This window comes from Peromyscus maniculatus, chromosome 7, assembly GCF_049852395.1.
Source record: "Peromyscus maniculatus bairdii isolate BWxNUB_F1_BW_parent chromosome 7, HU_Pman_BW_mat_3.1, whole genome shotgun sequence".
In the NCBI taxonomy this organism is placed as follows: Eukaryota; Metazoa; Chordata; class Mammalia; order Rodentia; family Cricetidae; genus Peromyscus; species Peromyscus maniculatus.
The window spans coordinates 5,357,809-5,371,698 of record NC_134858.1 but is presented as its reverse complement, the minus strand read 5'-3'; the positions used below and the strand labels follow the sequence as shown (position 1 = coordinate 5,371,698).

The 13,890-nt window shown below is 39.5% G+C and overlaps 1 protein-coding gene across 5 annotated transcripts in view; it reads left to right on the top strand.

The window, feature by feature from the left end:
• Positions 1–13,890, top strand: part of Cep126 (centrosomal protein 126) — a 50,914-nt gene that overhangs the window by 20,333 nt on the left and 16,691 nt on the right. For all 5 annotated transcript variants that reach the window (XR_013052598.1, XM_016002334.3, XM_076575635.1 and 2 more), the window contains 2 exons: positions 6,979–7,177; positions 8,486–10,607. Coding sequence is in view for 4 of the 5 variants with exons in the window: in XM_016002334.3 (XP_015857820.3) it covers positions 6,979–7,177; positions 8,486–10,607 (2,321 nt within the window). In the remaining variant the exon portion in view is untranslated. The remainder of the gene's footprint in view (positions 1–6,978; positions 7,178–8,485; positions 10,608–13,890) is intronic.

The window sequence follows — 13,890 nt, the reverse complement described above, 5'->3', positions numbered from 1 at the left end:
TGGGAAGAGACTGAAAAATGGAGAGAGGAAGAAAGGGAGGAAAGAAAACTATTTCATAAAAAGAATAGATTATGCGTTTGGTATGATAATATAAAGAAAATTAAAATACAAAAGGTAAATGTGAGAATTTGGTAAGTACAAGTTTGGAGATTTCTCAAGAAAATAAAAATAAAACTACCATATAACCCAGCTATTTCACTTCTGATAATATACCCGGAGAACTCTATACCCTACCACAGAGGTGTTTGGACCCCTTGTTTATTGTTGCTTTGTTCACAATAACAAAGAATTGGAATCAGCTCTGCTGTCCATCAACAGATGAATGGATAATGAAAATTTGGTGTGTATACACACACACACACACACACACATAGGAACACTAAACTCTAAAGAAAAATGAAATTTAAAATGTGCAGGAAAATGGATGGATGTGTACAATATTAAGTGAGATCACACCATCTCAGAAAGAAACCACATGTTCTCTCTTGTATGTGGAATCTAGCCAATAATATATGCACATATGTCAACAGATGTACATGTGGGTACAGCATACAAGAAATGAAAACTAGTAAAGCTAAATATAATTAAGATGATGCGAAAAGAATGAATTCAGGGGATGGCCATGAGTCATGAAAAAGGATATAAAACTAATTGTTTTTCTTTTTTTTTTGGGGGGGGTTTTTTGGAGTGTTTTGTTTTGTTTTGTTTTGTTTTGTTTTTTGAGACAGGGTTTCTCTGTATAGCTTTGGTGCCTGTCCTGGAACTCACTCTGTAGACCAGGCTGGCCTCAAACTCAGAGATCGCCCTGCCTCTGCCTCCAAGTACTGGGATTAAAGGCATGTGCCACCACCACCTAGCCTACTTGTTTTTCTAGTGCTAATTCTGTCATTGATTATTGTGATTTGGTGGAGGATAAGTGCATAAAATATATTTAATACTAAAAAATGTAAAATTTAATGTGAAGCTTCACAACTTCCATTTCAAATGTCAATTCTAACTGGATGTAAGTTTGTTAAGTTGTATAGACTTTGGGTCTGGTTAATTTTGATGTGTAATGCTTTTATTTACTTGCAAGTTTTTTTATAATATTATTTTAAAAGAGAATTTGGTGATATTTAAATTTTTATGTGAGCTTTTTTAATCAGAAGATGGAAGTACAGTTATAAATGTTAAAAAAAAAATTTTAACAAAGTTGAGATAAGAGGACTAGAAAGAGATATGAAAGTAGTGATTTTATTGTTACTCAATTTTTTTTCTTAGTATTTTTGTTTCCCAAACCAGATTGCAGTTTTGTTCAGTATAATAGCTAGGTCTTACACATACATGTATTTCCTATAGTGCTATACATGTTGGAAGAATTCCAGAAATAAGGGGAAAATACCATAGATATAAGCAAACACTCTAAGGGTAGAAGTTTGGCCTGAAGCTATAAAAATGAGGAGAATATTCATCAGAGGCAAGCACTTCCTACAATTTAATTAGTTTAATTTGGCTTACATGTACACTGAGAAGAGAGTTGTTGGTAGGAAAGTTACAAAGGAAGCCAAGAATTAAACCAGGAAGAGTCTGCTAAGTAATATGTTCTAGAAAAAGTTAATGAAAAAATTGAAGCAAGCTTCCAATAATATGTTTTGGAAGTTTTGCCAAATGAATAGGGGCAAACTAAATGTGGAAAAATCAGATAAACTGGTACTTCGGTTAACAAACTGATGACTTCTTCACAACTGCCAAGGAGGAAAACAGAAGAAGAGCAAGAGCTGGGGATGGTTTCAGAGACAGGGTTTGGTCTGAAAATAGATGGTGAAACAGTGAAACCATTTATCAAAACTTAAGGATGAGGATAAGAAGGCAGATCTCATGTTGAGCCACAATAGAAAAAAAATATGACTATGAAGGAGGAATGAACAGGTTTAGGAAGGGAGTAGTTGAAAGGAAGCTAGGGTAAGTTATGAGTTTGGGGTGCAGGGTATTCAGGAACCAGTTTCTCGAGATAAGAAGTGTTGGCCATGAATACAGATGTGACAGTCATCACAGATCAAAACAAACCAATGGCTGGTGTCTGTCAGTGGTGGTCTTGAGTTAAGCGACCAGTCAGAATGCAATGTGGTAACAAGACAGTATCTTTGGATATGAGCATTTTTCAGGTCAGGCCACAGAGCAATTGAAAGCTAGTCTTTGCTGAGTTCCTACCTCCTATAAATGACAGCACCACTGTCAATGTGATCACAGTAGATGAGCCACTTCCTAAGGAAGCGTCTTAGAGGGCTGGAGATATGGCTCAGAGGTTAAGAGCACCGACTGCTCCTCCAGAGGTCCTGAGTTCAATTCCCAGCACCCACATGGTGGCTCACAACCATCTGTAATGAGATCTGGCACCCTCTTCTGTATACATAATAAATAAATCTTAAAAATATTTAAAAAAAAAAAAAAAAAAAAAAAGGAAGCGTCTTAGAAAGGAACCCAATGCTGAATTAGTCCAGTGAGAAAGATAAGAGGATAGTGGTAACTGTTAAAGACACACACACAGAGAGCATCACAGTCGGCTTCCACAAGATTCCATGAGGAGTGCTGGAAAGTAAGAAAAAGGTGGCCAAACTCAAAACTTCCAAAAGCCTGGCCTGAAAAGGGAGCCCTACAAGGAGCAACCAGAGAAGTAGAAAAAGACAGTCGGAAAACTAAAGCCATTAAAGACAGTGGTCAAATTTCTACTTTTACAGTTAATGAGTTAAGTAGTTAATCATAAGCAAAGCAACACATTGAAGTGAAACAAGCTAGAAATATGTGTTAAAAACCTGAAGTTGGAGACATGAAGGCTGTATGATATTAGAATATTCTAGGAAAGCTTGTCTGGACAAAAGATGGCACATACTGACCAAGGCAGACAGGGCTCCGAGAGAGCCTTGGCTTTAAAACTTCTAAACTACTTAGCATTTTTGTACAGAGACCCTTCACTTTCCAGTTTCTTTTTCTGTGAATCCACTGTTATTTTGTGCTGATCAGATATTTTCCATTTTAAAAACACCTCTTTTGTACAATAAATGAAAGCATGGTGATTTTTCAGCAATGTGCAATTGTTTAAAATCTTTGAAGGGTTAAACTGTCAGAATAACCTCAGTTCTTCTGAAGCAAAAAATTTGTTATCATTTTAGCAAATCTGTACTAAAGTAACAAATATTATGTATTGTCATTGTGAGAAATAACCCGCATTCTGTATCAAAATACCTAGTTTTCATAATATACTTTTGACTGTGACTTTGTGATATCTGTGTATGTATATATACATATATATATATAACATAAGTCTTTATTTGAAAAGCAAATATGTATAATCTATGAGAGAAGATACCATGATTAACTAATAAAAAATTGGACTTCTCTCCCCAAATAGCTAACAGTGTTAAATATTATATGTTAAGTATTCTGTAAACTATAAATGCCATATAAATATGAAATTTTAGACTATTAATGATCATTTATTGGTTTTATCAAAATAAATTTCATGCAAGTGTTTATTCGAGGATTAATAAGCTATTGTCATGTTACAAATACATTTCAGTGGAATATAAACCCCAAGTAGGTTAAGAAATAAAATTATACCACAAAACAGTTCCAGAGAAGCGGAGAAGAGCAGCAGTACTTGTGCTGGGTCCTGAGTAGGCCTCTGTGCAAGCCCTACCATTAGCCACAGCCTCGGCCCAAGACGTGGCTCTGACGTAGAAAATGCTAACGGTAAATAAAAATATTTTAAGATGCTAATGTTATAATCTAAAATGAAAACTTGTTTAGAAAAGTGGAAGCTAATTCTTAAGCCTCATTAAAAATTGGCCAATAGGTTTTTAGGAATATAGAAACCACTTCAGGAAGTAATGAGATATAAAAATCTTAATAAGGTATTAACTTTAATAATATCAGAAATAATCGACCTTCCATCGCAGTCAAGTTCTTATCACAAAGCTGATCTGACATTTCTGGTGGATGTAGAGCAGGAGAGGACATAGTCTCTCCTGGTTAAACTCTCTGACAGAGCAGTTTTGTGAGATATCTATCTCCAATATCCATGTCTTTGTGATGAGATAGTCCATTCTGAACCACCCACTACCCCGAGATGTCTGCATTCACTATTCACACTAGTGGTTTAAATTAGATTTTCCTGCCTATATATGTGCATCAGACTTTTGAAAAAAGAAGAAAGATGAATTTGAATCATCTGGGTACATGTTTCAGTCAGTCAGTGTGAGGGGAATCTGGCTGACCAATGGGCAATCAAGCATGGACCCCAAAGGATAAAATCAAAATCCATCAAAAACCTCCAAGCAGCCCAGTAATAGACTTTTAAAATCTTAATGAGGCTCTTTCTACTTGCTGTCCAAATACCTTCCCACCTATGCAGATCCATTCCTGCCTGTCCAGCTATCTCCAATCCTGATCCCTCCTTACCTGGCCAGCTGTCTGCTTCACGGGCCCCATTGCTATCCCGTCATCCCCAGAGTCTTCCTAGCTACCCTGTTGTTTCTCCCGCCCCCCAGACCTGTGTTCTTCCATCTTCCTCCTCTGCTCTTCCAAAAACCTTTTTACCAGCCCCATTACTGCCTTATTCTGTCAGATGTCTCCCTCATCCTCCAGCCCCAGTTACTTCTAGCTTCCCTAGCAGTCTCCCTAGTCTTCCAGCCCCTATTCCATCTGGGCCACCTGTCCTTCCACCTCACCCATCCCAAAGTTCTCCGATTGTTCCTGATCCTGACTCACAGAACAGATTATTTTACAAAACTTTCAGACCCAAACATATACTTGCAGCACAGCATTCTACTCCAGCAATTCTAATGCCTGCCCTTATCCGTCGTTCCCTCCCAGCTCGACTGGTTGTTTCCCCAGGCCCCTTGGAAGCTCTCCCTGTTTTGAAACCTTCCAGTTTATCCAGACATCCAGCTCAACCAGCCCCACCCCTCGCTTGTATCACTCCTGTGCCTGAGCATTCTGCTAGGTTTGATGTTTGTCAGTCAGTTCAGAAGTCTGTTCCCCAAGCCACAGCACTGTCAGGTCAGCCTCAGGCCTGCGTAGACCATCTGCCGGCCTTGATTCACCCGCCCCCATGTCACTCTCCATGCTCTACTTTGCCTTCATCACCTTCTGCTTCCACGTCCTCGTCACCGTTGGTAGCAGTTTCTTCCTCTTCATCCACACTTTCTTCTCCTTCGCCTTCTTCTTCTCTCTCCCCTCCCCTGCCTGTCCCATCTGCCCCTCTTTTGCCCTCTCCTTTGCATTCATCCTCTTCTCCATGTTTGCCTCCAACCTATCTAGCTTTCCCCTCGCCAGTGTCTCCTTCTTCCTCTTCTTTTATGATTTCTTCTTCCTTTCCTCCCATGCTTCACTCTATCTCGATTTCTACCTCCCCATCTCCTCTTCTTCCTATCCATCCCTTCAATCCTCCTCACTGGGGGAAGAAAGTAGAGAAGAGGAGAGAAGAAAGTGGAGTAGAGAAGAAAGGAATAGAGAAGAAAAAGTTGAGAGACGACAACTTTAAAGGTAAATCAATTGAGTTTATTAGATATTTTGTAGATTTAGTTCTATTTTGTTTGGGAAGGGTAACTTAAAGGGGAAGGACTATGTAAGAGTAGAAAAATATAAAAACAAAAATAGACAGAAACATACCCTCACTGTTCAGGAATGTGTACTAAATACCTTCTCACTAGCCATGCTCTCCTGGTGATGACAAAGGAATAATTAGGAATATAATAATCACCGACCTTGATGATTCTGTCTGTCTAAATAAAGACATATATGGGTATTGGAGATAGTTATATGTCACATGTGGCAATATGCCACCTTCTAAAATGTTTCTTTATCCTGATTTAATTGGAAATAATTTAACTGAGTTGATAGTAAATGCCCTTCAGTCAGCTGTTTCCTTCATCACCCACTTATCCTTGAAGGAATTGGATTTTTCACTGTGTGTGTGTATATATATATATATATATATATATATATATATATATATATATATATATTGAAATGTAACAAGCTATCAGCTTCCAGACAGCACAAAATCTAATAGAAGAGATGTCCTGAGTTTCCAGACAGTACAACATTGTAAAAAATTTAAAAAAAGATATTGTTCTGATTGGAAACACTAAAAGTAGACTAAATTGAAGACACTCTTTTTGTGGCATAAAAAAAATATATATATATGCTTAAATGGGGCTAGAGAGATGGCTTAGGGTTTAAAAGCACTGGCTGCTCTTCCAAAGGACCAGGTCCAATTCCTATCACCCACATGGCAGTTCACATCTATCTGTGACTCCAGTTTCAGGGGATCTGACACACTTATACAAAGATACATGCAGAAAAAAACCCCAGTGTACATTAAATAAACAAATAAATCTTTTTTTAAAATATGCTTACATTTATGATTATATTCCTGAACCAAACTGAAAACAAAGGTTTATATTCTTGGCTGAGTAAGAGCCACACTCCCATAGCTAGTTATGCAGGGAAGACATTCATGCCTACCCTGACAAAGAGCATTCTTAATTTCTATCTGCTTGAATCTCGGCCAACTCTCTTAGGGATATAGGAATATCCACTGGCCAAGACATCAGCTAAGAACAAAAGCTAATAAATATTATTATCTATATAAAAATATATCTAGAGAACTGAAAACTGACAACAAATTCACAGGATTTCTACTCCTGCCCAAGTGATAAAAGAATGGAATATAGTCATCAAAGTCATGAATGAATAAGCATCCCTTATTCATTCTTTATTGGCATTCTGGTCTCACAGTCATTTTTATTCTATCACTCATTGCCTTAAAGTTCTATTCTAATATATCTGTAGATTTCTCCAATATCCTTATATGTAATTATCTGGACACATGTGCACATAGTATACAGTTGTGTCATTTATATGCTTATAGAAATAAGTTGATTTCAGTTAAATTAACTTATTACTGTGCTAAATCTTTTCATATCTGGTTCACAGAGCTATAGATTCTGCCTTGCCTTCAACAGTGTCAAAAAATGATCACGAACATCAAAAATACCTTGTAAGCAGAATTAACTGTGATAAAGAACTGAAGGAAAACAACATAGCAAACCTAGCTACTAGCAAAAACGTGTTCCAGCTCAAACTGGAGGAGACTCAGAAACTCCTAGAGAATCAACATTTAAGCAGTTTGCAAGTATGAACTATAACTCTATTACTGGCGTTTTCATTTGTAGTAAAGTTCTGTCCTACTTCCCAGTGTTCTCCACACAGCTAAAAAGAAGCCATAAAAATACTGTGGATGAGTCAGTATAACTTCATCACAGATGCTAATTTTTCTTTCTGATCTTCTTCTTTTTGCATTTATTTAAAAAAAATTTAGGCTGTATGAATGTTATTTTCTGACAAATATAAAAGCTGTCTGAAAGTATAATATAATATAACTATTATTTAATTAGAGGTTATATTTTAAAAAGCAACCTAAATTTAGGATGCATATAGATGCTACTGAGCCATCTCTCCAAGCCCTAAAGCCACTGGCTCTTGAACCTGTATCCACATGCTTCCATAGAAACCGTAAGATCAGTATGAGACTGCTGCATGGATCTCATGTGGGAAATGAGCCAGCGGGGCCCAGACATAGACTTTTGTCGGTATTTTGTTTGGACTCGGGATCTAATTTAGCCCAGGCTGGCCTCAAACTTACTATGTAGCCAAGACTATCCTTGAACTTCTGATCCTCCCTGGCATATTTATTTTTATGAAACTTTTTGTCTCTTACATACAACCAGAATTGAAAACCTTTCTCTAGACCTTTATAAAAAACAATATAATTCCTATCAATTGACAGTTCACATTAGGGTCACAGAACTTCATTTTCTTTTTTAAAATTCTCTTTATTTTTTGAGAATTTCATGCATGCATATGATGTATTTTGATTTAATCTTTCTATTTCCTCCCCTATTCCTGACCACCACCACTTTTTCTTCCCAACTTGATGCGCTTCGTTTTTTAAACCCACAGAGTTCACTTGGTACTGCCTGTATGGGTATGTGTGTAGAATTACCTATCGGACCGCGGGGAGCCTCCCCAGGATCATGCACAGTCTCCACATGGTGCTAATGGTAACTGATGGCTGCTGCATCACAGATCTGTCAACAGTCTCTTTTCAGTCCAATGAAGGTTTCAGGAAGAGAATATAATTTATAAACAAGTATTTTTCAGAATTAACTTAGTATTATGAAACCTTGAAGAAACGCCATACCCTAAATGGAATAGCAATTATTTCTAAGCTGTCATGGTAGCTAGAACAATTGAGCAGTTACTTTGGGAGTTGAAAGGAAAGGAAGCACATTTTTTAGGGTTTCCTGACTTTCTCTTTACCATGAGGTCTGCTGCAGGGGTATAGCTTATACCTATACTGTTTATAGTCACATTATTTTATGTGTCAGTAACACTAGTGTGAGTCCACAGCATAAAACACTGTTCTTTTTTTTCCCCTCAGAAATTTTGTGATGAAGTTAATCAGATAACCAATTCTGAAACTCTCTCAAGTATAGACAGCCTTGAAGCTGGAGAGCATGAAGAAATATACATAACACTTAGTATGGCTCCTTCCACGTCGACCCAACAGAACTCTGTTCCCCTCAAGTCAGCAAATCTTCAGTCAGCTCATTTAAACTGCTTTGATGAAGATAAACTGTCTTTCTCTAAAACTCAGCATATAAATAGTTGGCTTACAAACTTAGACACACGAAGTACCCAGCCTGTCACATCTTTTTCAGATATCTTAAGTAAATCTAATGTTCTACCCTCATGGGAATGTTTGAATAATCAAGAACAGAATCCACCTCCTTTGAGCAGAACTGTGGAAAGAGCCACAAGAGCTGCTAATGACTCGGTGCTCTTTGTCTGTAGTCCTTCCGTCGTTGCTCTAGATAGAAAAGGAGAAAACCCCTCTGAAAGCAATACTGTGAGGACAAGTGATCCCGCTGATGGAGCACTCCACAGGCAGAGGCTGCCAGGTGCCGAGAGCCCAACGTTTAAAGTCAGTAGAGCCTGGACTACTCCAGAATCTCTAACTCAGGACGCAGCTTCATTTTCCATCCAAGAGAGGCTCTCTGAGTTCACTCCGGACGACAGGAGTGCTGCCATTCCTGCTTCATTTGTACCAGTTTTGTCACCTGACTCACAGTCAGGTGGGCCTTCGTCAGAGCACAGCACATGCGTGAAAGAAATCGATCCCGTGCAGTGTTCTGATAAGGTAGATGAAATGAAAGATGTGAAATGTGAAAAGATAAACTATTTTAGCTGTAATAAAGAAAAGTTGTCTGTATTTTCAGACAATTTTCAGGCCATCTGTGCACCTCAAAATTCTAACCCAAAAGATAGGAGACAAAAAGCCAGTGGGCCGTCAGCACCACTGTGTAGCGTCACTCCTGACTGTGACTTGCCTACCCAGCACAGCAAGAAGCACAGCATCCAGGAACAAAATGGGGTGAGGCTGCTCAAGAGTATATTAAAGAAAGAATCCAGATACGATCATGATTCTCTGAAGGCACTAGTTATAAACCAGAGTTTTAAGTTTAGGCATCAGAAGGCAGAAGCCATTAGAGATAGTATTGAGTTAACAAAACAGAGGGGCAAAGGGGCAGGGGCCCCAAAGACGATGAAGAAGCTGCGGTGGCTGGACGAAAGCAATGCCACAGAGAAGTGTGCGGGTGACAGCCACCCCGTGAGGGACAGGGCAGGGGTGGCTCCACAGTGGGTACAGCACTGTCCCACCAGCAGTGGCACCTGCAACCTCACAAACGTCCCTGACTGTACTGCACCTTCTGCTGGTGGAGGGAAGGCCAAAGCTGACGGTGGCTCTGAAAATGTGACTGATTTAGGAGGATATGAAGTGGACAGGGTGCCTTTGAACTCTTCTGTACCTTCAGGCTATAGCCTTGCTAAACAAGCCTGGTCAGCCTTCGCAAGAGAAGAGAACAAAGCCCCTGCACATGCTGGTGACGCCAAGACTCAGAAGTCTAAGCCTCCAAGGGGAGCGAAGGTAATGAGAAGAACAGGGTCTGCAAAGGTCCAGACGGGCCTTGTACATGTGAACAGAAAAGCCGCTGTCAGCCAGCCACTGTCTTCAAGAAAAGCCAACACACTGGCCCAAACTCAGGGTAAACTAATTATACCTCATCCTCCACCTAAACCACCGACAAATATTAAAAGTGGTAAAAATATGCAAGTGTCTCCATGTCAGTTAGCCATACCTGAACATTCTCAAAATGTCATGCTACAGAACTGTTTAAGTTCATGTGTGCTTCCAACAGAGTACCATTTGAACCAGTGGACTCAAGAAAGCAATCTCCCGTTCTCTGATGCTTGTTCTGACCTACTCGCTGTGACCTCACCTCTACCATCTCCTTACGCTTCGGAGTGCCAAACCTCAGCAAAAGTCAACTATTCAAATGGCATTCACACTGGTTTCCAGCAAGAAGGGACGGTATATTGTACCCAGAGAAGTCCTGTTTGTGAAGAGAGCTACCAGTTGTTGACTCACAGGAATACCGAAGAAGAATCGATTCTCCCATGGAGAAGAAGGAACAATGGGTGCCAAAATGAGAAGGCTTCTGGTAAGGATGGAATTTTTACCTTCTTGTGGGAAAATATACAACCTTTCAGAGTCATGTGACATTTTCCATATTGTATATGGCAGTGGGAAAATATACAACCTTTCAGAGTCATGTGACATTTTCCATATTGTATATGGCAGTGTATACTGTATAGGTAGTGAGTTATAGTTTAGCCTTATGAAGATAACTTAGCTCTCAATACTATAACTTGCTCTAGTAGCTGAAGTTCTTCAGAGAATTACCTAACCTGTACTCAGTAAAAGTTGGAAACTTTTGCTACCTCTGTTTTTTCTATAGCCTCCCTGATGTTTAAAAAGAGAAGACAATGAGTAACATCTGATCCTTATCCCGTGGGGTTCCATCATTGCTGTTGTCACATGAGCACCATGGGAAAAGCCTTGTTTATTTAAATAGATAAATGTCACGACTTAGTTGTTTGTTTTGTTTTGTTTTGTCTTGTTTTGTTTTGTTTTGACATAGAGTATAGCTCTGGCTGGCCTAGAACTCACTATGTAGACCAATTAGCCTCATGTCCACTGATGTCCTCCTGCCTCTGATTCCCAAGTGCTGGCATTAAAGGCATGTGTCACCATACCTGGCTTATTTTAAAATTCTTATATGAATTTCTTCTATGCTGTCAAGGTGGCAGGTAAAAATGCTTTCAGCCAAACTTGACAACCTGAATTCAACCCTGAAACCTGCATGGTGGCTGGAGAGAACTGGCCCCTTTTAGGTGACCTCCAAACTCCACATAGGCGCCCTGGCATGTGTGTGCACATGCACACATGCTCATAAATCAGGCGAAAGGTCTGCCGTTTAAAGAGAGAAGTGTTTAAATATGCACGCAGCCCTCCCGTCCTTTCCAGGACACTGCGGTTCTGCTTCTGCTGGCTTTGTGTTTATGTTTTCATGTAGGAAAAGAATAGACACCATTGTTTTAAACAGTTTTGAGATTCCCTTCTCCACTGAATACCATTGGCCCTGTCATACACTGCTTGTGTATGCCACTTCCCTCCTTTACGGAAATGGATTAGAAGCCATAAAACTTCCTGCCAGTGGAAATCCGTTCCCTACCAAAAAAGAGCAAGGACTGTTGATAGAGGGAGGGAGGCAGTACAGTAATAACAAGTAATAATGTGCTTAGAGAGTTTTCAAATTCATACTCAGTGTTCTCTTCAATTACTAGACCATGCGCTCGCTTTTAAAGAGCAGGGGTTGTCTGTGTGCTACATCACTGGGCTCCCGCTCCCAACAGGGCCTGACACCTGACAACCTGACTCTCCATCTTTTTTTTTTTGAGACTTGGGAGATTTGTTTTGTTTTGTCTTGTTTTGTCTTGTTTTGTTTTGGAGGCAGAATCTCACTGTAGCACTGACTAGCCTGGAGCTCAGTAAGTAGACCATGCTGTCCTTGAACTCACTCAGATCTACCTGCTTCTGCCTCATGAGTGCCAGGATTTAAAGGGATGTAAAACCACACCTGACTTAATTTATATATATTAATATATAATGTTATATATTTTACAATAACATTCAGTTCTACATATCAGCCATGGGTTCCCCTATTCTCCCCCCTCCCACCCCCTCCCCTTACCCCCAGCCCACCCTCCATTCCCACCTCCTCCAGTACAAGTCCTCCCCCGAGGACTGTGATCAACTTGGTAGACTTAGTCCAGGGAGGTCCAGTCCCTTCCTCCCAGACTGAGCCAAGTGTCCCTGCATAAGTTCCTGGTTTCAAACAGCCAACTCATGCCATGAGCACAGGACTTGGTCCCACTGCCTAGTTGCCTCCCAAACTGAGCAAGCCAATCAACTGTCTCACCTATTCAGAGGGCCTGATCCAGCTGGGGGCCCCTCAGCCTTTGGTTCATAGTTCATGTGTTTCCATTCATTTGGCTATTTTTTTTAATAATTGAGTAAAACTGAAATTTATTATATGCCACAGTCGTCCTAGGGACCTCCATGCTATATATATAGCCTCTATGGTTCTATGGGTTGTGGTCTGATTGTTCTTTATTTTATATCTAGAATCCACCAATGAGTGAGTACATACCATAACTGTCTTTCTGGGTTTGGGTTACTTCACTCAGGATGATTTTTTCTAGTTCCATCCATTTGCCTGCAAATTTCATGCTTTCATTGTTTTTCTCTGCTGAGTAGTACTCCATTGTGTATATGTACCACATTTTTTTCATCCATTCTTCCGTTGATGGGCATCTAGGTTGTTTCCAGGTTCTGGCTATTACAAATAGTGCTGCTATGAACATAGCTGAGCATGTATCTTTATGGTATGAATCAGCATTCCTTGGGTATATGCCCAAGAGTGGGATCTGACTTAATTTTTTAATTATTTTTTATTTATTTGTCAGTTGGTCTATGTATACCTATGCCACATGGGGTGGGGGTACCTATGGAGGCCAAAAGAGGGTATCAGATCCCCATGAAACTTAAGTACAGAGTCTTGTTAGCCACCTGCCATAAGTGCCAGCAAACTCACATCCTCTGTAGTGGCAACAAAGGCTCTTAATAAATGAGTTATCTCTCCAGCCCCAAGACTTTTAATGAATTGGATGGATACAAACTACATAAGCAGATGGAAAATTGAATGCAAAGAATGTAACCTAAATCTCTTGACTACTTTTCTACAAAAATCTAAGTTTTAAGAAGGTTAGAGAACTAAGGTTTTAAAAAAATGAAGAGAAACTAAGGAAAGAAAAATCTTGAGAAAAATAAGTAAATGATTGTGGAAGTTATAAAGCAAGAGGAATAATATACCTTGAAACACATGTTTCAATGAGTCCATATTCTAAAACACAGACTCATTCTTTACAGTGAAATAATTATGCTTATCCTCATCTGAAAATGAACAAAAATGTGTAATGAATAAGCCCACTTAGAAGGGGTTCAAATAAAGGTCAAATTAAACCTCTGGGGAAGGGATGTCAACCCAAAGACACTTGATGGGAAGAGAGACGTTGCCAGAGAAGGTGGTGGTGCCTGCGGCTGATAAACACGGCATGCTTTCCTCCAGGGTGGGACAGGACTCCATACTAAATCCGGAACTGGGTGGGAACAGGCAGTGGAAACAAAGTTAGAACAATAATGGAAACCTTTTAGGATTTCAAAAGGACAGACCTAGATATTTTAATAATGACATCTTTTAAGTAACATTAAAAATATAAGCCTATGAGAAAAATTGAATGTACAGATTTTAATAGCCCGTAGAGAAGACTAAAAACACCATGAAGTGAATGAAGGAAGACCTGGGTGGAGGAGGTGTGTAC